The sequence below is a fragment of the Orcinus orca genome, chromosome 12 (genome assembly GCF_937001465.1).
Source record: "Orcinus orca chromosome 12, mOrcOrc1.1, whole genome shotgun sequence".
Lineage (NCBI taxonomy): Eukaryota > Metazoa > Chordata > Mammalia > Artiodactyla > Delphinidae > Orcinus > Orcinus orca.
In genome coordinates, this window is record NC_064570.1 from 41,550,372 (window position 1) to 41,578,337 (window position 27,966).

The following is a 27,966-nucleotide window of genomic DNA, read 5'->3' on the forward strand; positions in this document are numbered from 1 at the left end:
ATCTTGATACCTGACATACACTTTTCCTAATGTTCTTGATAGTTATTTCTGTGTAATTCTTTTATGTAATCATTCTCAGTCTCTATGCAGATACCATAATGCCAAAATAGGACTTCATATTTTAGGTGTATCTTCTGTAAACATTTAGCTTTAGCTAGATTAAAATTATGTGGACAATTCTTGTCTTTTGAGTGGACATTCATTTACTGTGATTGTTAAACTTTGATGCATTTTAAATCATATTGTATACTTTATAGTCTGCTTTTCTCAAGTATTTTCCTTCTTGCCTTCTTTTGTTTCACTTTTTCTTCATGACATTTTCCTTCTAGTTTATTAGAAGTTATACACACTCTTATGAGCTATAATTCATATACTATACAATTCACCCATTTAAAGTATACAATTTAATGCTTTTTAATATATTCTCAGAATTGTTCAACTGTTAACCACAGTCTAAGTTTAGAACATTTTTCAGCCTGCCCCCCTCCTCCCCAAAAGAAGTCTGTTAGCTGTCACTCCCCATCTTCCCTCCCATCCCTAAGCAACCACTAATCTGTATAAATTTCTTTTTTCTGGACATTTCATATAAATGGAATCATCTAATATATCGTCCTTTGTGACTGACTTTCACTTAGCATAATGTTTTCAAGACTCATCATGTTGTAGCATGTATCAGTACTTCATTTCTTTTTATTACCATAATAAAAGATAATATTCCATTGTACCACTTTTCATTTATCCATTGATCACTTGATGGACATCGCATTATTCTGACTTTTTGGCTGTTAAGAATAATGCTTCTGTGAATATGTTTCCATTTCTCTTGGGTGTATACTTAGGAGTGGAATTGCTGGATCATATGGTAACTGTGTTTAACCTTTTGAGGAACTGCCACACTGTTTCCTAAGCAGCGGCACCATTTTACATTCCCATCAGCATTATATGAGGGTTCCAGTTTCTCCACATCCTTGCCAGACACTTGACACTTACTTACTATCTGTCATTCAGATGATAGCCATCCTAATGGGTGTGAAGTGATGTCTCATTGTGGTTTTGATTTGCATTTCCCTAAAAATGACAAACAAAAATGTCCTTTTTGTATGCTTTAATAGGACCATCTGTATATCTTCTTTGGAGAAATGACTACTCAAATTCCACATCCATTTTTAAATTGGATTATTTGTGTTTTTATTATTGAGTTGTGTTTCTTACGTAATCTAGATGAAAGTCCCTATCAGTTGCATAATTGCAAAAATTTTCTCCCTTTCTTTGGGCTGTCCTTTTACTCTCTTGATGCAACAAAAAAATTTTAAATTTTATTGAAGTCCAGTTTATTTTCTTTTGTTGCTTGGGCTTTTGGTGTTGTATCTAAGAAATCACTTCCTGACTTAAGATCATGAAGATTTACACCTATGGTTTCTTCTAAGAGTTTTATAGTTTTAGCTGTTACATTTAGGCCTATGATTTAGGCCTATGATTTAGGCCTATGTCTGAAACCATTAGCTCTTCTGTGCTCTCTATAAACCCTGTCCTCTGGTTTTTTGTGTTTTTTTTTAATTATTAAATTTTAAAAATAAATTTATTTATTTAGGCCGCATTGGGTCTTCATCGCTGTGCGTGGGCTTTCTCTAGTTGAGGCGAGAGGGGCTACTGTTCGTTGTCTCATTGTGGTAGCTTCTCTTGTTGTGGAGCACAGGCTTTAGGCGTGCAGACTTCAGTAGTTGTGGCTCGCGGGCTCTAGAGCGCAGGCTCAGTAGTTGTGGCTCTCGGGTTTAGTTGCTCTGCGGCATCTTCCCGGACTAGGGCTCAAACCCATGTCCCCTGCATTGGCAGGCAGATTCTTAACTACTGCACCACCCAGGAAGTCCCATGTCCTCTGGTTTTTAAAAGGACGGCCTTCTGCTGGTTTTAGATTTCACTTGTTCTAACTTAGATATGGGCTGGATGCCATCATAATAGCTTGCATTTGGGATTTGTGGCTACAATTAGGTAGTATAAGAAAGCACATTAGGAATCACATTGCATCTACCTCCAATTGATTGTGTTTTGTTAGGCAAAATAAATTATGTTTTGATTCATTTCTTAGATAGAATGGTCCTTTTTTTCAGATACTTAAACTGTCAAATATTTAATACTTTATTCATTAATTCATGGTGTATATGTGCATGTGTATGTATGTGCATATGTATGTGGGTAGACTGAATTTTAATCCTTAGTTTTCACAGTAATGAATTCTGAATGTCACAGTAAATCAGTTTTTACAGTGAAACTCGGATACTGGTGATGGTTGAACTTAAGATATTTAAACTTGAAGGCTTCAGAACTGGAATCAGTCCTAGGTGGAATGATGTGGTGAATAGAACAGCAGAATCACTTATTAAAAAGTGATGTTTCCTGGACCCTCTCTACTCTAACTGAATGAGAATCTCTCGGAGTAGGGCTCCAAATACCAGCTAAGTTTGTTGTATTTTAAAGTTTGAGAACTTCAGGTATAAGTGACTTTTGGAGTAAATTCTATTCTCAATGTAATGTTCTATGAACAGCATATATTATCAGTAGCTTTCAGATTTGTAGGAGTAAATACTAGTCTGATGTGGAATTGGTTTTTATCACCAATTGTTGATTTTCTCTGCAGTTGGGAAATACTGAGCTACCAAGGTAGGCAGGAAGTTAGCCTGTTATCAGATAAAAGTAGCACCCAGGACTGGTGATCTCTGGTCTCAGAAGTTTCAGCTGTGACATAGAAAGTGAGACAGTCACCTGATACATAATTCACACTTTAGTAACAGTGTTCTTTGAGATATTTCAAACTCTCTGAGGTCACAAAATAAAACACCTTTGCAGAAGTTTGGCCAAATGGTAATTAAAATAAGATGTTGTGTAAAGTAAAATGTGAAAGCATCTTTCTCCTTTTCTCCTCTTTCTACCTTTGTTTATTAAATTTGTGGTATATTCCTCTAGATCATTTCTGTGCCCATGAATATATATGTATTTACATACACATACACACATGTATACATATATTTACTTATGTGTTTGCATATTTTAAATATTGATGTATACAGACAGATTGCCCCTCTTCTTCCAAAGGCTATAACAATTTATGTTCTTACCATCGTAGGATATTAGCAGCCTTTAATAATTTTATGAATATGATAGGGAATGTACTTCTATTTAGTGAGTTGAAATATCTTTTTTGAAAAACAAACTTTTTTTAAAAAATTATTTTATTGAGGTATAGTTGATTTACAATATTGTGTTAATTTCTGCTCTACAGAAAATGATTCAGTTATACATTTATACATTCTTTTTCATATTCTTTTCCATTACAGTTTATCACAGGATATTGAATATAGTTCCCTGTGCTGTACAATAGGACCTTGTTTATCCATTCTATATATACTAGTTTGCATCTGCTAATCCCCAACTCCCAGTCCATCCCTCTCCCACCCCCTACTCCCCACCCTGCTTGGCAACCACAGTCTGCAAGTCTGTTTCTGTTTTGTAGATAAGTTCATTTGTATCATATTTTAGATTCCACATACAAGTGATATCATAGGATATTCGTCTTTCTCTTTCTGACTTAGTTCGCTTAATATGATAATCTGTAGGTCCATCCATGTTGCTGCAAGTGGCATGATTTCATTATTTCTTGTGGCTGAGTAGTATTCCATTGTACATATGTACCACATCTTCTTTATCCATTCATCTGTCGACTGACACCTCGGCTGCCTCCATTAAACATGTATGCTTTTTTTTTTTTTTTTGCGGTACGTGGACCTCTCACTGTTGTGGCCTCTCCCGTTGCGGAGGACAGGCATCTGGAGCAGCGATGGCTCGTGGGCCCAGCCGCTCCGCGGCATGTGGGATCTTCCCAGACCCGGGCACGATCCCGTGTCCCCTGCATCGGCAGGCGGACTCTCAAGCACTGCACCACCAGGGAAGCCCTAAACATGTATTCTTTATTTGCTTTTTGTTTTGTGGTTTGCTTATGGATTTCTTTTGCCTACTTTAAAATTAGGTTGTTAGGTTTTTGTTTTGGGGATTTTTTTTTTTTTTGGAGTTCTTTGTACAGTATGGATATTTAGCCTTTTGCCTGTTATATTGAAAATATCACTTAGTTTAGCTATTTCTTTTTTTTTAACATCTTTATTGGAGTATATGCTTTACAGTGGTATGTTAGTTTCTGCTTTATAAAAAATTGAATCAGCTGTGCGTGTACGTATATCCCGATATCCCCTCCCCCTTGCGTCTCCCTCCCACCCTCTCTATCCCACCCTTCTAGGTGGTCACAAAGCATCGAGCTGATCTCACTGTGCTATACAGCTGCTTCCCACTAGCTCTCTGTTTTACATTTGTTCGTGTTTATATGTCCATGCCACTCTGTCACTTCGTCCCAGCTTACCCTTCCCCCTCCCTGTGTCCTTAAGTCCATTATCTACGTCAGCATCTCTATTCCTGTCCTGCCCTTAAGTTCTTCAGAACCGTTTTTTTTTTTTAGATTCCATATATGTGTGTTAGCATACGGTATTTGTTTTTCACTTTCTGACTTACTTCACTCTGTATGACAGTCTCTATGTCCATCCACCTCACTACAAATAACTCAGTTTTGTTTCTTTTTATGGCTAATACTCCATTGTATATATGTGCCACATCTTCTTTATCCATTCATCTGTTGATGGACACTTAGGTGGCTTCCATGTCCTGGCTATTGTAAATAGAGCTGCAGTGAACATTGTGGTACATTAATCTTTTTGAATTATGGTTTTCTCAGGGTATATGCCCAGTAGTGGGATTGCTGGGTCGTATGGTAGTTCTATTGGTAGTTTTGTAAGGGACCTCCATACTCTCCATAGTGGCTGTATCAATTTACATTCCCACCAACAGTGCATGAGGGTTCCCTTTTCTCCACACCCTCTCCAGCATTTATTGTTTCTAGATTTTTTTGATGATGGCCTTTCTGACTGGTGTGAGGTGATACCTCATTGTAGTTTTGATTTGCATTTCTCTAGTGATTACTGATGTTGAGCATCCTTTCCTGTGTTTGTTGGCAATCTGTATATCTTCTTTGGAGAAATGTCAATTTAGGTCTTCAGCCCATTTTTGGATTAGGTTGTTTGTTTTTTTGATATTGAGCTGCATGAGCTTCTTGTATATTTTGGAGATTAATCCTTTGTCAGTAGCTTCGTTTGCAAATATTTTCTCCCATTCTGAGGGTTGTCTTTTCATCTTATTTATGTTTTCTTTTGCTGTGCCAAAGCTTTTAAGTTTCATTGGGTCCCATTTGTTTATTTTTGTTTTTATTTCCATCTCTCTAGGAAGTGGGTCAAAAAGGATCTTGCTGTGATTTATGTCATAGAGTGTTCTTCCTTTGTTTTCCTCTAAGAGTTTTATAGTGTCTGGCCTTACATTTAGGTCTTTAATCCATTTTGAGTTTATTTTAGTGTTTGGTGTTAGGAAGTGTTCTAATTTCATTCTTTTACAATTAGCTGTCCAGTTTTCCCAGCACCACTTATTGAAGAGGCTGTCTTTTCCTCATTGCATATTCTTGCCTCCTTTATCAAAGGTAAGGTGAGCGTATGTGCATGGGTTTATCTCTGGGCTTTCTGACCTGTTCCATTTATCTGTACTTCTCTTTTTGTGCCAGTACCATACTGTCTTGATGACTGTAGTTTGTAGTATAGTCTGAAGTCAGGGAGCCTGATTCCTCCAGCTCCATTTTTCTGTCTCAAGATTGCTTTGGCTATTCGGGGTCTTTTGTGTTTCCATGCAGATTGTGAAATTTTTTGTTCTAGCTTTGTGAAAAATGCCATTGGTAGTTTGATAGGGATTGCACTGAATCTGTAGATTGCTTTGGGTAGTAGAGTCATTTTCACAATATTGATTCTTCCAATCCAAGAACATGGTATATCTCTCCAGCTGTTTGTATCATCTTTAATTTCTTTCATCAGTGTCTTATAGTTTTCTGCATACAGGTCTTTTGTCTCCTTAGGTTGGTTTATTACTAGGTATTTTATTCTTTTTGTTGGAATGGTAAATGGGAGTGTTTCCTTAAATTCTCTTTCAGGTTTTTCATCATTAGTGTATAGAAATACAAGAGATTTCTGTGCATTAATTTTGTATCCTGCTGCTTTACCAAATTCATTGATTAGCTCTAGTAGTTTTCTGGTAGCATCTTTAGGATTCTCTATGTATAGTATCATGTCATCTGCAAACAGTGACAGCTTTACTTCTTCTTTTCCGATTTGGATTCTTTTTATTTCTTTTTCTTCTCTGATTGCTATGGCTAAAACTTCGAAAACTATGTTGAATAATAGTGGTGAGAGTGGACAACCTTATCTTGTTCCTGGTCTTAGTGGAAATAGTTTCAGTTTTTCACCATTGACGACGATGCTGGCTGTGGGTTTGTCATATATGGCCTTTATCATGTTGAGGTAAGATCCCTCTGTGCCTACTTTCTGGAGGGTTTTTATCATAAGTGGGTATTGAATTTTGTCCAAAGCTTTTTCTGCATCTATTGAGATGATCATATGGTTTTTCTTCTTCAGTTTGTTAATATGGTGTATCACATTGATTGATTTGCGTATGTTGAAGAATCCTTGCATTCTTGGGATAAACCCCACTTGAACATGGTGTATGATCCTTTTAATGTGCTGTTGGATTCTGTTTGCTAGTATTTTGTTGAGGATTTTTGCATGTACGTCATCAGTGATATTGGCCTGTGGTTTTCTTTTTTTGTGACATCTTTGTCTGTTTTGGTATCAGGATGATGGTGGCCTCGTAGAATGAGTTTGGGAGTATTCTTCCATCTGCTATATTTTGGAAGCGTTTGAGAATAATAGGTGTTAGCTCTTCTCTAAAAGTTTGATAGAATTCATCTGTCAATCCATCTGCTCCTGAGCTTTTGTTTGTTGCAAGATTTTTAATCACAGTTTCAATTTCAGTGCTTATGATTAGTCTGTTTATATTCTCTGTTTCTTCCTGGTTCAGTCTTGGATGGTTGTGCTTTTCTAAGAATTTGTCCATTTCTTCCAAGTTGTCCATTTTATTGGCATATAGTTGCTTATAATAATCTTTCATGATCCTTTGTATTTCTCCAGTGTCAGTTGTTACTTCTTCTTTTTCATTTCTAATTCTATTGATTTGAGTCTTCTCCCTTTTTTTCTTGATGAATCTGGCTAATGGTTTACATTTATTTTTGATCTGGTCTTTATGATTTCTTTCCTTCTGCTAACTTTGGGGGGTTTTTTGGTTCTTCTTTCTCTAATTGCTTTAGGTGTACAGTTAGGTTGTTTATTTGAGATTTTTCTTGTTTCTTGAGGTAGGATTGTATTGCTATAAACTTCCTTCTTAGAACTGCTTTTGCTGCATCCCATAGGTTTTGGGTCTTCCTGATTTCATTGTCATTTGTTTCTAGGTATTTTTTTATTTCCTCTTTGATTTCTTCAGTGATCTCTTGGTTATTTAGTAGTGTATTGTTTAGCCTCCATGTGTTTGTATTTTTTACAGAGTTTTTCCTGTAATTGATATCTAGTCTCATAGCATTGTGGTCGGAAAAGATACTTGACACAATTTCAGTTTTCTTAAATTTACCAAGGCTTTATTTGTGACCCAAGATATGATCTGCCCTGGAGAATGTTCCATGAGCACTTGAGAAAAATGTGTATTCTTTTGTTTTTGGATGGAATGTCCTATAAATATCAATTAAGTCCATTTTGTCTAATGTGTCATTTACAGCTTGTGTTTCCTTTTTATTTTCATTTTGGATGATCTGTCCATTGGTGAAAGTGGGGTGTTAAAGTTCCCTAATATGATTGTGTTACTATTGATTTCCCCTTTTATGGCTGTTAGCATTTTTGCCTTATGTATTGAAGTGCTCCTCTGTTGGGTGCATAAGTATTTACAATTGTAATATCTTCTTCTCGGATTGATCCCTTGATCAGTCAGTTTTTTTTCCCTTGATCATTATGTAGTATCCTTCTTTGTCTCTGGTAATAGTCTTTATTTTGCGTGGAATTCTTCTGAGTCCTTTACAGGTATTATTTCATTTAATCTTCACTGTTGTCCTCTTTACTTTATGGATGAGGTAACTGATGCAAGAAGGTTAAATAACTTGTTTGAACATGCAACCACTAAGTGGTAGAGCCAGGATTTGAATCTAAAAATGCTGATTTCAAAAATATTACACTTAGCCTTTACACCATCTTTACTTACAGCTTTTTAAAAATGTAAAAGTCTGAAAATTTTAAATTTGATATAAAACTCATTTTTTGTTTTTTAAAGAATTGAAGATATTTTTGAGAGGCTATGATGATTTTAATACAAACATTCCTTTAGGAATAGTAACACAAACACATATATAGATGTAGATATAGTGCTGTAATGTATTAATACCAATATTCCATAGAATTTGGGGATCATTTATCCTGTTTCTATTTAGAACTGACCTTCAGTAGCATATTCCTATTTCCTTCTTCTACTGATTACCATAATATTCCATTAATCTTCCTGCTGCCAACCATTTTGCTTTAATTTGTCCTCAGCAGTTACTGGAATAATCATCCTAAGTACAGTTTTGGTCATGTCACTTACTCCTTTGTTTGGAAACTTTTGGTAGGTGACATTTCTTGCCGAATGAAGGGTAGGCTGTTTCTGTAGCAGGGCGTTTGAAGATTTGCACAGCTCTGCTTTACATTTACCTTTCAAGAATTATCTTGAGCAGCTTTTCTTGATACTTGCTGCATACTGCAGATAAATGGGATAATTTGTTTTTCTTCTTTTGAGGCCATATTCTCCTGGCTTCATACTTGGATCAGTTAGTGTTCTGAATCAGTAGAAGAAGCTGACTGGATGATTGAGCAGATGAGGAATTTATTTAAGGGCATTTGGTTAACTCAGAATTTTTGAGGAGGGCTGGAGAGCCAGGCTTATGGTTAAGCTTCCAGGTAATATACCTCAGTCACCTCTGAGAACTGGCACCCTCCGGCCCCACTGGAGGAAACCACCATTGCTGCCCAACTGCTGCCACTTCTGGGCCAGAACTTGGTTTGGCCACCTCTGCTGCTGTCATTGTTGGGGTCTAATGCCTCTGTTGTTGCCAAACGTGGTAGCTCCACACTGAGCCTGTTTTCTCACGTGACTCACTTCCAAACAAATCTTGTGCAGGTCCTTCTGAATGTCTGTATCATAGTTGCAGGGTATGTTGGGAATTTAAGGTCTAAAATTTATTTTGGGAGGTTGGGTTTGTAATGTGGGAATTTTCTTGAGTATGAAAAGGTTCTGCAGAAGCTGATGGGAAACTGTTACATGGTAAATGTCTACTATATTACTTTTTCTTGTATTCTTTCATCTATAATGTTTTTCCCCTTTCATCTCCAGGTGAATAAATTCTGTGCAAAGACCTATTGGAATTCCATTTTCTAATTAGTTTGCCTGGGTCTTTCTCATCTGAATTTTCTTATGACTTTCTCAACATTTCTTTTTCTATTACTTTATTTCTTCAAAACAGTATCAAAGCTCACAAGTAATATTTAAATATATTCTGAGTCAAACAACATGGAAAGATACAGAAAAAACTGTAAAAGTTGCCTTTCACCACCCACCTCCTCTCCCCCTACATTTCAAATCGCTATCCCCTTTCTAGATATCATGTGATAAAAATGATAATCTTTGATTTTAATTTGGTACTTGATAGTAAGTCCATTGAGTATAGAGGCCCTTATTTATCCTTTGGGCTTCCGTAGAGCCTACTACAGCTGTTCCTATGTGTAGGATAGTATTATGTGAAGGCCTGACCTACAGCAGTAACTATGTAATCATTTTGGAAGTAAAAATGTACAGCGTGGGCTTCCCTGGTGGTGCAGTGGTTGGGAATTTGCCTGCCAATGCACGGGACATGGGTTCGAGCCCTGGTCTGGGAGGATCCCACATGCCATGGAGCAACTAAGCCCTTGAGGCACAACTACTGAGCCTGCGTGTCTAGAGCCTGTGCTCTGCAACAAGAGAGGCCGCGACAGTGAGAAGCCCGCACACCACGATGAAGAGTAGCCCCCGCTCGCCACAACTAGAGAAAGCCCGCGCACAGAAACGAAAACCCAACAAAGCCATAAATAAATAAATAAATAAATAAATGTACAACATGGGGATTTAGTAAATGTGCAGAGAAAGATAGGAATCAAAGTAGACTCCAAGTGTTCTAGCTTGGGAAATATATTATTGATGATGCCATTAAGGGAGATTGAGAGTGTAGGAACTACTCTGTATCTGCAAATATATTGCTAGAACACTTTCTGATTATTTTCCATTATTGCAGGAGCATCTTTACCTATATTCTAATTTGAATTGTAGTTTGAGAGGTGCTAAAATGTTCATATTGGGCCTCTATTTCCACAGTTGAGGAAAGACACTAAGAGATACGATTTTTTAATAAAGTTGTGCCTGAGGCTTCAGTGATAGATCATGAATAAGACGTTTCAATGCAGAGATGGATTTTTCTTTTAAGGCACAATACTTAGATTGAATAGCATGAATATAAACCTGTTTCCCAGTCATTTTTCATCTGTAAGTAGATGGCAGATGAGCATATATTTTGTTATGTATCCGTTTTTAGAAAATGATATTTGAAAGTATGTTTGACTTGTTTCAGATAAACTTAAAGGAGTAATAATAGTAACAATAATAAGCCCCTCATTTTGATGAAAGTGCCTCTGAAAAACCTGTGCTGGGAAACCACGTTCAGATTTTTGTTTTGGCGTTTTACATTTTGCCTCTTTTTTTTTTTTTCTGTTAATTACAACTAATTTGGCATTCTTTTTTCTTTCCAGATCATTCAACTTCAAGTGGCACATTATCTTTTAAGCCTAGTCGATCGTTGGTTACTCTTCCTACTGCCCATGTCATGCCATCTAACTCCAGCACTTCAGTTTCCAAACATAGGGAATCATTGACATCAGATGGCTCAAAATGGAGTATAAGCCTTATGCAAACATTGGGAAACCACAGTAGGGGAGAGCAGGACTCTTCACTAGACATGAAGGACTTCCGGCCTCTCCGGAAATGGTCATCTTTATCCAAACTCACTGTCCCAGGTAACTGCAGCCAGGGTGGCATTGTGCACACAGAAGAGTCAAGGAGAGGTTTAGAAAAGACAGGGAGAGACAAGGCTTTAACATCACAACTAAGGACAATTGGACCTAGCTGTTTACATGACAGTATGGAGATGCTTAAGCTAGAGGACAAGGAAATAAATAAAAAACGACCATCAACTCTGGACAACAAATATAAATTTGAGAGCTGCAGCAAAGAGGACTTTAGAGCTTCTTCCTCCATTCCTAGGAGACAGGCCTTAGACATGACATATAGTGCCTTACCTGAAAGCAAGCCCGTTATGACAAGCTCAGAGGCTTTTGAACCGCCGAAATATTTAATGCTTGGTCAACAAGCAGTAGGTGGAGTTCCCATTCAGCCTTCTGTGAGGACGCAGATGTGGCTTACTGAGCAGTTGCGGACAAACCCTTTGGAAGGTAGAACTACAGAGGACTCTCACAGTATAGCTCCTTGGCAGCAGCAGCAGATTGAAGGGTTTCGACAAGAAACTGAAACACCAGTGCAGGTAAGGCTCAAAATCTAGTGTTTGCTTCCCTCCAGTGGATGTTATGAGTACCAGCGCACTTGAAGTAAGCATATGACAGTGTGTCCATAGGCACAGGTTGTTTTCCTTTATCTTTCCCCTACAGGATAATAAGCATAAATGTTATAAACTCTAAAAGTATTGCATTGGTAAACAAAGCTTAAAAAATATTTGAGACTGATTAACACGGAAAACTTAAAACCTTTACCTGCCTTGGCCTTTATTTTCCTTCTCATTTTTTTAAATGGGCATAAACATAAACAAAGCAAAAAATACTCAATTCTGTTTCAATACTTGAAACAGAAACAAAGGAGCTGGCATGGTATAATAGAAAGAACATTAACTTGGGTGTATGAAGGCTTGGATTTTGTTGTATCAGATTCAGAGTCTGGATGATTCTCTACCTGTCACCTAATACTTAGTATCTCTGGGCCTGAGTTTTTCTTTCTTTCCTTTTTTTTTTTTTTTTCCTGAATTGAGATATAATTGACATATAACATATTAGCTTCAGGTATATAACATAATGATTCAATATATGTATATATTTTAAAATGATCATCACAGTAACTCTAGTTAACATCCATCACCATACGTAGTTACAAAATTTTTTTCCTTGTAATAAGAACTTTTAAGATCTACTCTTAGCAACTTTCAGATATACAGTACAGCATTATTCACTATAATCACTATGCTGTACATTGTATCCCTGTGACTTTTTTATTTTATAACAAAGTTTGTACCTTTTGATCTCCTTCATCCATTTACCCACTCTCCAGCCCAAGCCTCTGGCAGCCACCAATCTGTTCTCTGTATATATGATTGTGATTTTTTGTTTGCTTGTTTTAAAAACATAATTGTCTCTCTCTGTCTGACTTATTTCACTTAGCATAATGCTTTCAGGGTCCATCCATGTTGTCACAAATGGCAAGATTTCCTTTTTATGGATGAATAACTTTCCATTGTTTATTGTAGTATTCCATACACACACACACACACACACACACACACACACACACACACATATGGCACATTTTCTTTATTCATTCATCGACTGATAGATAATTAGGCTGCTTCCATGTCTTGGCTATTGTCAGTAAAGCTGAAATGAACATAGGGGTGCATATATATTTTTTCGAGTTTGTGTTTTCACTTTCTTCAGATGGATACCCAGAAGTGGAATTGCTAGATCATATGGTAGTTCTCTTTCTAATTTTTGAGGAACCTCCATACTGTTTTCCATAGTGGCTGCACCAGTTTACATTCCCACCAACGTGTACATGTTTCTTTTTTCTCTACATTCTTGTCAACACTTGATATTTCTTGTCTTTTTGATAATAGCCATTCTGATAGGTGTGAGGTGATATCTCATTGTGATTTTGATTTGAATTTCCCTGATGATTAGTGATGTTGAGCACCTTTTCATGAACCTGTTTGCCATATATATGTTTCTTCTCGGTTTCTACATCTATAAAATGAGAAGGTGTAACTAAAGTCATTTATAAAGCTTTGGTAGTGGTTGGTATGTATTTAGGTTTATAAAATAGATGTGCTTATTTTTTTTAATTAAATTGAATGTCAGGATTTATTAATCATTTTAAGGAAAACATTTTACAATAATATTACATAAAAGAAAAATGGTGTGTACCCCCTAATGTAACATGTAAATGTTTAAATTTCTTGATCTGGAAATGTTTTCTATTCCATGGTAATTTTCTACAGCTCATTTTAACTGGGAAACCAATTATCTGTAGAATTTTTCATAAATTCTATCATCCAATTTTTTTTCGATTGCCAGAATTTTCTGAAACAAAGTAATTCCATTGAAAATTGTAAAATTTCCCTAGAGCAAAAACTTAAAATTACTAATCGTTACAATTACTAATAAAAAAGTAACAAAGATTAAAGGAATATATTCTATGAAAGGATAAGGAAATCACTTACCTAGGAACCTCACAAATCTGAGTGCAGCTCCAAAACATATGCATAACCTAATGTGCTACATTCACAGGAGAACCCTTAACACATCGCATGTGCCTTCTTTACTCTTGTTTTGGACATAGTTCTTATCATCTTGATTATATATATTTAAATTGCATAACCAAACAGAAGTATCATTATGATGTGTGAATTACAAATCAGAAAAGAGCAATTTAACCAGATTTATTTGTGATTTATCTATTCAAGCAGTTGAAAGATAGGAGACCTAATTTATCAAATACTACCATATTTTAGTTCTCAGGTGCTTGTGATTATAGGAGAGCAGGGTTCAAGTAGTTGTTTCTGCAGCTGGTGTCTTTACACAGAAGTGGAGCGGCCTTGGGTGGTGGGGGGAGGGGCTGAATGTTCTGCTCCAACCTGCAGAACGGTAGGTGCGATAGGGAGGTAACGGTGAGAGTTGAGTGAATTTAAAGGAATAAGTACTAATTCATTCTTTCTTCCATTCTGGTGGGAGGACCCGCTTCTGTAATCGAAGTTTTCCCCGACCTTGAAGCAGTGCAGAGAGGGTAGGGAGCTTGGAAGTGCTTTGTGGAGAAAACTAATTTTTAAATCTTCTTGGTGCGTGGTACAGGAAGAAGGCTATAAGGGACAAAACTTGCTTGTGCTTGGGAAGCCCTACTTTTTGATTAACCTTCTTTGGGATGGTCTCTTTATAGTGCATTTAAGTTTCATAGTAGAAAGATGAAACCAGGTAAGGAAAACCTAGACACTTTAATTGCAGTGTTTAAATGACCGCTTCTCTTCTAATTCTCTTGGACTACTACAGAAAAAAAATTCTTAAATACCTTCTCCTTGGAGCCTCTAAATACTGTATTTTAAAAGCGGTCATCTTTGTCTTAAGTCTCTTTAAAAACATTGATTTTCTTTTAGTCTAATTTTTGCATAAAGGGAAGAGGCTTAATAATAATTATCCCATCTCATAAATTGTGAGAATGTGTATGATTTTCAAGGACAACTGCTTGTCACCGTGAAGAAAAAAAAACACAAAAACTATTTACAACAAAGAAGAGGAATTTGGCTGAGAGTCACAATCTAACATCACCATAAATTTATCTAGAACTTTGTAGCTGTCAGAGTGTTTTATCTCAATTGATCCTCAGAACGTCCTTTCTCCCTTTACACCCTCAAAAGTTTAGTATTGTAACATGGAAGTGTCACTCCTCTTAGAACTCAGTTCTAAATAATTACTGAGCCAGCCTCACAGTCTTAATGTGCATGGTGTTCTTTGATTCCCATGGTTTCCTATTAAATCAGCTAGAGTGTAAGTGATGTGGAACTCTGAAGCGTTTTCCCTTGTGAATGAAGAGAAGCCATCAATGCCCTCAGTTGATTAGAGTATAGGCCTCCATGTGTAATGTCCACCACAATCTTTGGTTCGTTCCTTTGTTCTACATTTGCTGCTCTCTTTCCACCTTCCCCAAAAGCTGTCTAGCCCTACATGGACTATGACATAAGAGAAAAACAAACAGCAAAGTCTTAACATCTTCTCTTTGTAAAGACTGTTTCCCATTCGAGGACCCTTTTGCATTTCCCTTTTGGGGTGGGGTGAGAAGGGATTGGAGGATGCATACTTCTACACACAGCAGTGTCCATTGGGTCCATATAAGCTCACAGTGGACCCCCCAGACAGAAGTGAAGAAGTGTTCTCTTTATTGACAAAGTAGTTCTTCTTTTCTCTTATATTCTGTAGGATCTTTCTGAGTTCTGGGTTGCAATCATTAAGTGGAGGAAGATAAAATTTTGTGCTTGTTTTAACCAAGGAGAGGCTTGATCAGCCAGGATATTGGCACCTAATGATTTCAACGTATTTTACTGGAAGATTTCTCCTATATAAATAAAAAATATAAATATTTGGTAGAATGACTTAAAGCTAAATGACTTGCTTTTTGTCTAACATCACATATGAATGAAAGGTTTTATTTTTAATGTGAGAGCATTTTGTGTATTCTATTACATTCTCTGAAAAGAAAGTTTTCTTTTTTTTATTCTTATTTTTGCACCCTGTTTTGTTTTTAACTTTTTTACTGTTTAACATAATATAGCACAACTGCATTGAAAGATGTGGACACTGTGACACTCTCAATAGATAGGATATGACATTCACTAGCTAACTAAAATGCATATAATTGATTTTTGTATACATGTTTTAATGAATAAACTTATTAATATGTTCGGCTTTTTTCAATCTGTCATCTTTTCTGTATAGTATTGGCATATAATTTTTAGACATTTTAAAGTGTGCTGTTACTTAGAAGAAGAGCAAATGTTTTTGAAATTTTACCATTTTCTTGCTTTTCCAGAACTCAAAAATAATCAAAGGATAAATAACTTCTAGACAGGAGGAAATTCATTGTTTTATGTAGGTCTGCCCTCTTGTGTCTGTACTAGGAAATCTTGATCTTATTTTATTTGGGGAAAGTCACTGAAAACAACCTACAAAATCAAAACTGCTTATAATTAGATTATTTTATGGTCATATCAATCATGAGCAATTTCACTGAGTTCAAGAAGGTTCATTTTAATGTAGGTTATTTGCATTAAATAAACATTTTGGACGAGATAAAATAAAAAAGACAACATTAAACATTTAAGAATTAGTTCAGTTTTGGTACCCTGTAAAGTAAGGTTAGAGTTTATTCTACAGTAGAAAGTATTTGAGCATTTGGTATTTTAAAATGTTTAAATACATAGTTCATTATATCTTACTCTTTACACATCATGATAAACAGAATAAATAAGTTGCATTTAAAGAATGGGTTTTTGTTTTACAATATAATCTAAGGTACATTACAATATAATCTAAGGTACAGTATTCTGTAATCCTCAAGTATAAGGTTTTAATTTCTGTTAAAGGCAGAATGAAAAACAAAAAAATTCTTTATTTCTGTTTGACTTAGGAAAAACTCCATAACCTCACAGCTTATGGTTTGAAGTTGATGTTGTAATGAGCAACATAATGAAAAGGATAGAACTTATTATTGTAAAATTTCCACTTATTTTTTGAGATCATTGCAGCTAATTACAGAACTTGGTTATTTTTTGCATGGGTTATTATTGACACCAGTGAAGTGAATGCATTACTTCTTGTTTATAAGCTCTTCTAGTTGATGTTAGGGATATCCAACCCATAGATGAGGTTTCACTCAAGAAGTCCCTCTGTTAGTAAGAAACCCCTTTTCCCTCTGTTCTCAGATATCAGTGAACCAAAATTTTCCCCCTTCCTGTCTCCAGTACCCCTCAGGGATTCAGAAAAAACTTAAAAGCAATATTTCCTTCACTATTTTCTTAGTAGCACTTGTGTTACAAACCAAGGTCAGCACTGACTTTTCCAGTTCTTTTAGCAACCATATTTTGGCAAATCGTAGGAAATTACATATTTTCTACTCCTTTAATAATTGCTATATCGCTAGTATGTCTTGAACGTAAGTTAAAATTACCGGATTGTGCAATATAGGTGTAAACCATTTTAGACTTAATTTTAAACTGAGTCAGTTTAAATTACCAAATTTTGGTGAATATATTTTCTAAACCAGTTTTTACTTCTATTGTTTAATGAGTTGTTGGAAGATATTTTTAAATGACTAGAGGAGACTAGATTAGTATTGCTGGATCTATAATTTAGCGTAATTGAGTGGCCTACCAAATATGTATTTACCATCTGGGTGATAGATTAATGAAAATAGCTAAGCCCTATCATAAACAATAGTGGGATAAAAAGTTCATTTCAAGGGCTTCCCTGGTGGCGCAGTGGTTGAGAGTCCGCTTGCTGATGCAGGGGACACGGGTTCGTGCCCCGGTCTGGGAAGATCCCACATGCCGCGGAGCGGCTGGGCCCGTGAGCCATGGCTGCTGAGCCTGTGCGTCTGGAGCCTGTGCTCCACAACGGGAGAGGCCACAACAGTGAGAGACCCGCATACCACAAAAAAAAAAAAAAAGTTCATTTCAAAATTTAATCAAAGAATTTGTTAGTTTTGGAGAGATAGTTAAAAATTTTATTTTTTAATGCTTGAAATAATATTTTTTCTTTTATTCTGTTCCTTCCCTACATTGAGTGTGAGATTAGAACAGAAGACAACCTGTAAAATCATTCTGATGTCTTAAAATTTCATGATTCCAGAGATACAGTGTGGCAGTTATGTGCTCTAACTCAGATAATTAGCTATAGTGCCTTAAATTAAGGTTGATTCTGTTCTATTAGTGTATTAGTATTTATGGCTAATCACAATGTCAGATGTTAAATTAACCAACAGTTCTTGTCTATTGATCATAAAGTCCTAGAGAGAACAGATTTACAGTTTACCTACATGTGCTAAAATTCTGTAATTCTTTGAAAAAATTAGTTAAATTTTACTTATGTAAGGGTATGATCTTGGTTTTTTTAACTTGATTCACATAAACTTAAAATATTAGGGTAGTATACAAAAAACATAATTTCTATTTTAGAATGTAGGTTCTGATAGAATTACTACAAAGACTTCTGTATGATGATAGTAAAGATAACAGATGTTAGGGCTGTTTCAAATGATGACATTTCATTTGAATGATTATTTTGATATACTTGGTAAAGACCTGGAAAATACTTAATAAACATCAAAGAGGCTTTTACAGTACAGTATAAATTATATTTACCCCCAAAGAGTGAAGCTAATGCTTTATATATGAAGTGAACTTGTTAGCAGTGCAATTTCAAAATTAAACCCCAGTTCATCCTTAGGAAAGATTTGGGATAGAAACTTATAAGCTCTTTTGAGAAAATTAGCAGTTACATTATAGTCATTTTAAAGTTAATTTTTTAAAATAAAGCCCTTTTTATGTTTACAACATCCAGCAGATGAATACATTTGCTAACAATTTGTTTTGTTTCAAATCTTGACCTTTTCACAAAGAAATTCTTCTACTTAGGAAGTGGTCTCTTATGTAGTATTGTTTTCCCTTCTTCATGGGATGACAGATTTTAAGCTGATGGTGATAAGTTGCAGCACTGGAGATTGCAGCAGAACTTTAGAGAAGCATCACGATGATGCAAATCAGCAAGAGACATATTAAGATGAGACAGAAATTGACAAATAGGTTCTGGAGATTTTGACGTGCGTGTTGAGGCACGTCAATGGTTGAAGCTCTTCTTATAGCAGAGCGAGTGAGGTATTGGACTTTATCCATGACACCAGGACGGCAGGAAGCCTGAAGTTTTAAACGGTCAAGAGAAAGATAAAAAGCTGCCAGCCAAGTGTGAGATCACTGTCTTCTTTTAGGTTGTCTGGAATGTAAAAATAGAAAATGGATTAGCATAATATGTGTAACCTATCCTCTGAACAGGCAAAACAGTTTTGCGTTAATCCCTCTTCCTCAACATTATTTGTATTTAGGACATCAAATATCTCTATAGTCTGTGTGTGTGTTGCTCTGTCTCTGTCAGTCTGTTTTGGTGATGGTCACCATGATGTCTTGTATTTGGGGTGTAATAACTTTAGTCTTTGCCTCCTCCCCTCAAAATGACTGGAAGTATAGTTTGGTTAGGGTGCAGCTTGTTTTGGGCTATTCCCTTGGGCAAAAGTTCTTACATATAGTTTATTTTTTTAATGAATTTATTTATTTTTGGCTGTGTTGGGTCTTTGTTGCTGTGCGTGGGCTTTTAGTTGCGGCGAGTGGGGGCTGCTCTTCGTTGCGGTGCGTGGGCTTCTCATTGCGGTGCCTTCTCTTTCTTGTGGAGCACGGGTTCTAGGTGTGTGGGCTGCAGTAGTTGTGGCTTGCGGGCTCAGTAGTTGTGGCTCGCAGGCTCTAGAGCGCAGGCTCAGTGGTTGTGGTGCACGGGCTTAGTTGCTCCATGGCATGTGGGATCTTCCCAGACCAGGGCTCGAACCCGTGCCCCCTGCATTGGCAGGCAGGTTCTTAACCTCTGCACCACCAGGGAAGTCCTTACATATAGTTTTATTAAGGCTGTTTCTCTGTGAGCATAATTGTTGTGAACATTAGTATATAAATAGCTCCAGAGCAAGTCGTATAATAAGAAATGCATGCATTCAATTATTCTCTGGATGTTGATTTCACTCCAGAATAAAATAGTTCAATGAGCAGTGTTTTACCAGAACTATAGATTCAAATGTTTCTCATTCCTTTTTATGATTTTATAGCTTTGTAGAATATGCTATTTTAAGTAACTTTTTAACAAGATGATATTAAGTACTGAAGGCTGTCAAGACTCAGAAGGCATAGTAATAAAATTATCATTATCTCACTGTCTACCACAGACAGTTGCTATTTGCAAAGGACCTGTACTTAAGAACAGCATTTCCATTTGTTTTCTTTCAGAGCTCCCACAAGCTATTCTGCCTAATTAATTAATTAGTTGCTGCCTAATCAATTATCGGTGCTAATTAATTAACAAAACAAAACTTAAAACAACAGATCATTGTAGAAAATTAGATATAGATTAAAAATTAGCTGTGAGTTAACTGCCCAGAGATAATAGCTATTAACATTTGGTGATATTTGTTGTCAATCAGGATACGTCTGTGTAAATTTTGAAATAAGAAAAATTAGAAATGGAATTTTAAAAATAACTGTAATTAACTGCCAAAGATAATAGCTGTTAACATTTGTTGATATATCACTGCTAATCAAGATATTACTACCTTACCCCAGCTGCCTGATTTCATTTTCTCTCTAGTGGCTATATGTCTCATGAAAACCCATCTCAACCTTCAGCTGTATTTCTGAGAGAGACTAGTGCTGAAGACAGCAGAGGGAAGAACTGAAAGAATGAGGAAGGGGAAGATATATATTAGGACTGATCAGTTAGAACTCCTCATTTATTGTTACAAAGAAACCATGTGGTATATGGTGGTTAGATTCTATATAATTTCAGCACTTCAACTTGGCTCTATTAATTTTTTTTAACATCTTTTTTGGAGTATAATTGCTTTACAATGGTGTGTTAGTTTCTGCTGTATAACAAAGTGAATCAGCTATACGCATACATATATCCCCAAATCCCCTCCCTCTTGCATCTCCCTCCCACCCTCCCTATCCCACCACCCTAGGTGGTCACAAAGCACCGAGCTGATCTCCCTGTGCTATGCGGCTGCTTCCCACTAGCTATCTATTTTACATTTGGTAGTGTATATATATGTTTGAATTATGGGCTTTCATTTGGCTGAAGACTCTGGTCTCCTTCATAGTATTGGCCTATAGTGAGGAGATCCAAAAAACCAACTTAGGTCAAACTTCATTCTTTCAAAGAGTTGGTAACAAACTGTGTTTCTCTAGCGCACATATATATATATATATGTCTTTAGCATATATTCTTCATTCTCCAACACAAGTGGCTGTTACTTAATAGAAAATGACAGCATAATCTTGGTATAAATTTAATTTAATTACTTTTTTTTTAATTCCTCAGGTAAAATACTATAGAAATAAAGGGGTTTTCTTTTGTTCCTTAAGAAGAAGCATCCTTTAAGTTGTTTCAGCTTGTATTTGTTTATTATAGATATAGCGGATTTATACTGTTGGGTAATTGTGGAGAAGGTTTTCTTTGTTACTTTATTATACAAATCTGACTAATCTCTTTATATAACAGAGTACAACTAAGAAGGTTGTAAAGAATTAGCATTGGTAATTCCTATTTAAACTTAATTTTTCTGAAGTTTCAGGACTTAAATGGTATAAAAGGTCTAAATTTTAAAATTATTGTGAGATATAACATGGAAAAGGAAGAGCAGGCCAGTTATTCATCATGAAGCATATACAAGAGTCACTCCCTACCCTGACACTGGTGAGTGGTACTTGAGTCACATGAAACATGTCACCTTTCCATAAATACTTCATTCCCTTTTATGATTCTGTTCTTTGCACATGTTGTTCTGGCTCTGCCTGGAATGTCTTCCCTCCCCCTGCCTCTACCTTTGATTCTTTGCCAGGCAAACTTCAGTTAATCCTTAAGGCCCAGTTTAAATATCACTTCCTAATGAAACCTTCCATTACTCATTAAGGCAGAATTGGTTATCACCTCTGTTGGGTTTTAGTAGGGCTCTGGTATTACCTGTATCAAGATATGGCTATTGGGCTGTGCTGTAATTTTGATTTACATGCCTGTGCCCCCCACTAGAATTCTAGTTCGTGAGTATAAGAAATCACGTGTTTATTTTGTATTCTAGTACTTAGTGCAAAATTAGTACCATTTGAACAAGTCAGTGAAGTTGAACAAGGGTTTTTATGATTTACTTTAATATTTTTAGAAAATTATTAATGATCAAAGATAGTGCTGTGATTAACAGATTAACCATGTAGAAAATAGAATTTGATAAACACATAATCTCCAATATTCTTCTCAAGTCTCTTTCTTTTTGTTAGCCTGAACTGGGCTTTGTACAAGTGGATATTTGGTGTTTGTGAAATACAAAGAGGTGTGCCCTAAATAGATGAGCTATCTAATGATGAATATACAATGAATAGATTTTTAAAGATGATCTCATCATACTTCAGCCAACTATTGTTGGAAAAGGATAGTTTGTTCCTGGAGACAAATTGATTATAAAGGAGACAACCAAAGATACTGTCTTATTTCTTGTCAAACTTAGAAATATGTTATAATTCTAAAGTGATTTGTAGCCACTTTATAACCTTATGCTAAAACCAAAACAAACCTACTTTACATGCTGAAATGTTAGCTATATGCATGCAATTTATTGGGCCCAATTTATTTTACAGTGGTACAATCTGCAATGTGTTGAGTCCTAATTCTGCTGAACTTCCAAAATCTGTATGATAATAATTAAGCCAAAATTCATCCCTACAAGATGGGGCTTCCAGTCATATGTTGAGAATTGGAAAAGCGTGTGTGGGAACAGCACAGTCCTATTTTTAGAGTTGTCTGTGACCTTCACTACATCATAATTTATGGCATGGTTGTCAGGTGTTTATCTTTTCTTTTTTTTCCTCCTCTGTGGTCACAGCCATCCTATGAGTTTAGAACTCCTGCAGTCTTTTTTTCCTTCTCTTTCTTAGAGCCAAGCTGTTAATGCAGTAGTATTTGGTAGAGAGCCTAGAAAAATAGTTTCACTGTATTTTCATTTAATTTAATCTTTTAGAGCATTCTTTTGGGATAGTCAGAAATAGATTGTGTTGGGGTATTCTGAACTTACATCTGGCCTAAACAACCAAGGAGACTGAAATTAGCTCTACCCCCCCAACACCCCCCCGGGGGGGGCTTTTTAAAAGGATGACAGTTATGTAAGTTAAGTGTTTAGGACAAGAGGAGTAAGGATACTTTGAAAATTAATTCATCATCTGGGCCCTAGTATCAGAATATTGAAAATATGAAAGATGCTTTGATAGGAATTTGGTTGTAGATGTGCCAGATCCCTGTCTCTTGAGTTACATGTAAGAGGCAGAAAAGTACCCACAGAATATCTTGTATGTCTGTGGGCACTGTGATTATTCAAATTTTTGGAAGGATGGGAAGAATAACTCTTTACTGTTCTTTGTAGGATTTATAAAGCCTTTGCTTGTCCGCTTTTCCTCTTTTGCTCAAAAAGATGAAATTGGGAAGTAAATACAGTCAAGTTCAAGATAGTATTCTGTTTTTTTGAAGTGGAAGAAGGAGAGACCAAACTACAGGCAACTCTAATCCTTCAACAGGTATCATGTGCCATGTTAGGCAACATTTTGGGTGCAAGGTACCTTGTCAGCTTCTGCAGTAGTTCTCACTTTGTCTGCATTGATTTCTATTTTTTAAGGTAACATCAGATGCATTCCTGTGCAAAAGGAACCTCAGTAGACTTTTGCAGACTTTTGGTGTCTGCTTTATGACTTGCTAGGCAATTGATACCTTAACGATGTTATATACGCTGAGCAGTAATCCCCACGTGTAATTTAAGCACTTTCAGTGCTTTGCAGAACTTACTGAACTTCAGTTTTTTTTCAGTACTCCCTCTGCTGAAACCATAAATTCCTTAGATTCTTTATTTGTGGTGTTCAGAATTTTGCTTCCCTTTTAATTTTTATCTGCTTGTTTATGCTTTTAGTAAAGTAAACATGGACATATTTTGCTAGTAAATTCAAGTAATACACATCTAAGACTACAGTCTGACAGATCATTTTTTGAAAAATTTTTCCCATTAGGCTGGTTCAGAAGATTAGAATTCTCTATAGATTTGAGTTACAGGACTTGTCTATATTAGGATTATTGGGGGGGGCGTTATTTTTTCCTACTCTTTGCTGTCATTTTCTCAGATAGTCCAGAAGCGATTGTGTATGCATCTTTTTTGTTGTGGTTGTTGAATTAAATCAGGACAGTTCATCATTAGATTTGTCATCAATCTGTTGGCATCCAAAAGTTCACTTTGGTAGAATCATTTTCCTTTTGAGATTGCCTAATGCTAATAAACTTGGAAGTTGTATTGGAAGTTATTTTGTGTTAGCAACTTTCCAGAGCTTTGTTGGTCCACACTGGCTATTTGAAAGAATCTTCAAGCTGCTTCTGCCTGGTTATGAGAAGAATTGTGTAAACATATAAAAATCAACATATTCTCCACCCCTAAATTGACCCCATAATAAATTGTTTCCCTGAGTTCAAAGCTCTGCCTTTAGGAAAATTCATTAAACAGCAGCATACAGATTTTCTCTTTGAAATTGGCACACTGCTGTTGCTAGTCTGTAGGCTTGTCTTTATTGTCTGTTTATTATGCTAAGATTAATTTATTTGCAATTAAAATATTCTTTTTAACCTTCAGATTTTTCTTCGGGGGGGAAAAGCATGTGAGGAGGAAGTGTAGAGGAAGTTTTAAGGAAAATGAATGCCAGTTAAATATATCCCCACTAATGTGGGTAAGTTGGCCTCCCTTCTCTCCCTGTTTTGGAAAGACCTGAAGGTGAAATACATTTTAGAAAGCACTAGAGGTCCTCAGTTGACTACAAGTTTACTGGGGTGGAGATGTACACCCAGGCCTCATTTTCTTGTGTTTCTCTGGTAATTCATGCTTCAGAGTTATGTAGGGTAAGAACATTGATGTACTATTTCTGGAAATGTTCAAAGAGACTACATATTATCTGATTTAGGTCACTGTAATTTAGAAACATCACTTCCTTGATTTCTGACCTTTAGGTTTTCTTCTTTGCTGGTGTGATCAGTACCGTGTTAACAGTTTAGATGAAAGTTAGTGATTTTCATAGCGTAAATAAAGCAAGATTGCTCTATTCAAGCACTTCAGAACAAATGAGGTTAAATATTTTAAATGGTAGAATGTGAGGAGGTCAGAAATGAAACTTAGGAAAGCCAAGGATTTAATATGGAACTGGAATAAAATACGAAAGTGTGGTTTTTGTTTATGCAAGTGTTCTCCTATCTCCAATTAATTAGTGAGATTAAGAAACAGTACATAACAAAATGTAATTTTTTGAAAAGTTTTGAGGAGAAATTAACCTGAATTTTAGGTATCAAAGCTAAAGATTAAAGACATGAGTATTTTAGCAATGAAACAAATTAAATAAAAAGAAACTTTAATTTGTGCATGTTATTGTTCTTTAAAATCTGTGCAGTTAGTTTGAGTTTTGTCTTCCAGGGTGTATCGCTTAATAACTGAGGACATCTATAACTTTCTTATATTCCTGGCTTTGAAAGTGATCAGAATATTATAAGGCTATTAAGGACATCATACCTCATGCATAAATTTAACTTTAAATGAAATGGAATGGTTTTAAATTAAAATAGAAGTTTGTATCCTCTAACTTTGCCTTTTAGAGTGCCATTTGAGGACTTTCAATTTATTTTGTTTTGCCAATGTCATGATTTATTTTTAAGCCATGTTGATCAGTGGATGAGACGTGTGTGTGCTTTAGAGTCATAAAATCTTGGCTCTTGTCAAGGCTCCACCATTTCCTAGCTCTGTGACCTTGGGCAGTTCACCTTTTTGCATCTGTTCCTAAACTGTAAAATAGAGATGGAGTGTCAAACATATAGGGATTTAAGAGGATCTAATGAAATATTTGTATATGGTGCATTTAGAATATTGTTCAAGAATAAAGAAGGAAGTTTTAATTGCCCTCATTATTCTAGGATTGGTAATAAATATACAGTCTAATTTAGGTACTCTAATTTTTACATTTAATTTTTACTTAAAACTTTAATACATGACACAGTTAATATTTTACCTAATACATTTAATACATTAAAATTTTAATTCTTCTGGGGAACTATTTTGTTTATGTAAATATTCTATCTCCAATTAATTAGTGAGATTAAGAAATAAATAATACCAATAAGTAACGAAATGCAGTTTTTTCTGGGATATTATTTTCCTTTATGTCCACTGAAATACTGTTAAAATAATTTTGATACTTGAGTTTTAGGAAATGATAGTGACATGACTCCTCTTAGTTAGACAGAGTACTCTAGCTCTTTCATGTGTTTTTAAGACTTAATCAATTTTTCATAATTTAAACATCTTTCACATTTCTTCCATTTTATTTCATCAGACACTTTTTTTTTCTTTTAAGCACTTAGTCTTAAACCACATGAAACAAAGACAGTACTTAAATTTCACCTTATGAAAGAGATGAACTAGTTGGGACATTATGTCTGGCACTAGGGCATTATGTTTCAAATTTGAATAACAGTCACTGTAACTATGTAATTTCCGTTAATCTGGCACATGAAGGATAACTTTAATAGCAGAATTTCTGCTCTTTCTAGAAATTAACTTCGTGGAGCAGTATGTGATGTGAAATTTTGGTACTATAAAAGAATTCATGAACATCTCATATGAAGTGTGAGAATGTAATTTGATAGATATTTGAGTAAAAACGCATAAATCTGCTTATAAAACACCTGCACTGAGTGACTCTTGTGTAACATCAAAGGAAAAACATTTTATGAATATGAAGATACTTAGAGGCAGTTAGGGTGCCTCAGTGGTAGAAATTATAAATGCTTTTGCATGCCTCAAGGAAAGCTGCTTAAGGAATTATACAAAGTTCTTATCTATAAAAAGCAGTAGAGTTAACATTGATCATAAGAACTTAGAATTCTAGAGGTAAATTTTATTTTGACATATATATATATAAATAAAAATAATGAAATAAAATCAATGTAGTATCCTTTATGCCCTGACTGAAAGTTAAGAATGAAAACACATTTCATATATTAAATTGAGGATAAAGAGTAGAGTAGAATTTAAACAGAAGTTATAAAATTTATGGTGGCATCTCCATTCCTGGGCATTTTTTCATCCTCCTCTCCACCTTCCAAATACAAGAGAGGAAACTGAGGAACACTGGAGGCTAGTAACTTGATAAAAGTATATTCATTAATAGCAAAATAAACATTCATTTGATCAGATTCACTCAAATGAGATACTTAGGAATATTTGTGCTACCAAAATAACGTCTCTTTATTTTTAAAATAAAGAAATTAATGTTCTGTAACTTCAGAAAGAATTTTACATGTTTTTGACAAGTGTTTTGAAATGTCCAAACTTGTTATTTATGATATAATATTGAATTTAATATAAATAACTCAATTTATTAAAAGCTTGGATTTTTTAATAGAAGTTGACTGGACTTAGTTCGTGCTATATGTTCTTAAACTCCACTTCATTAATATTCCCTGTAAAGAATCATAATGATAATATTGGAGTAGTGATGCCAGTAACACAACTGTTCTTAGTATTCCGGATGTAAGCAGACAGCTCAGTCCTACCCTACTTCTCAGCAGAGTAACACATAACAAAATGAAACCATATTTTTGCATGGAGAAATCAAATCACCACTAGTACCAAACGTGGTATCATGATTGAAAGATATTTTAATTGGTAGAAATTTACTTTTGAAGAGCAAAATAAAAGTGAAGTTTGAATTAAAATGATAAACCAACAACCAGGACCAAAGACGAATGCTATCTTTATCATTTCTGGGTTAAGTCTTATTCTTACTATCACTGAATGGGTAAGCATTTGTTTAGAAATTAAGCTTTATGTCAGTCAGACATGTTATTATCTAACTTTGAACTGAAGTTTATAAAATATGATTAGCTTTTTAAAAAGTTCAGTAAGTTTGAGTTATAGAAAGTAAGAATTGCCATAATCAGTGAAATCTGTTTCTTACCTTGGCTGTTGTGATGATCACAATATAGAATATTGTAAGTTGTATGAAGTATTATCCGGCGTTTAGCTGGAAAGTTTTCTGACTGTTACCAGAGTTATGGGAACAATTGAAGTAGGTGGAGGAGAAAAAGTGTTCTAGGGAGGTCTTATGATGTCACGCAGGAATTCTGAAGTTATGATTGGTTAGCCATAGTCTTATCACAACCAAACTTTTTAGAATGTCATTTATCTTAACCTTAG

General features: G+C 35.4%; 2 protein-coding genes across 3 annotated transcripts in view; one reads left to right on the plus strand and one right to left on the minus strand.

The window, feature by feature from the left end:
• The window catches only part of CEP85L (centrosomal protein 85 like), a 155,859-nt gene that overhangs the window by 45,716 nt on the left and 82,177 nt on the right, over positions 1-27,966 (plus strand). For both annotated transcript variants that reach the window (XM_049695512.1, XM_004264674.3), the window contains exon 3: positions 10,824-11,611. In XM_049695512.1, the coding sequence (XP_049551469.1) occupies positions 10,824-11,611 (788 nt within the window). The remainder of the gene's footprint in view (positions 1-10,823; positions 11,612-27,966) is intronic.
• Positions 16,126-27,843, minus strand: PLN (phospholamban). The gene is made up of 2 exons (XM_004264676.3): positions 27,728-27,843; positions 16,126-18,884 (listed from the first exon to the last, which is right to left on the minus strand). Exon 2 carries the CDS (start codon positions 18,785-18,787, stop codon positions 18,629-18,631), a length of 159 nt encoding a protein of 52 aa, XP_004264724.1. The 5' UTR covers positions 18,788-18,884; positions 27,728-27,843; the 3' UTR covers positions 16,126-18,628.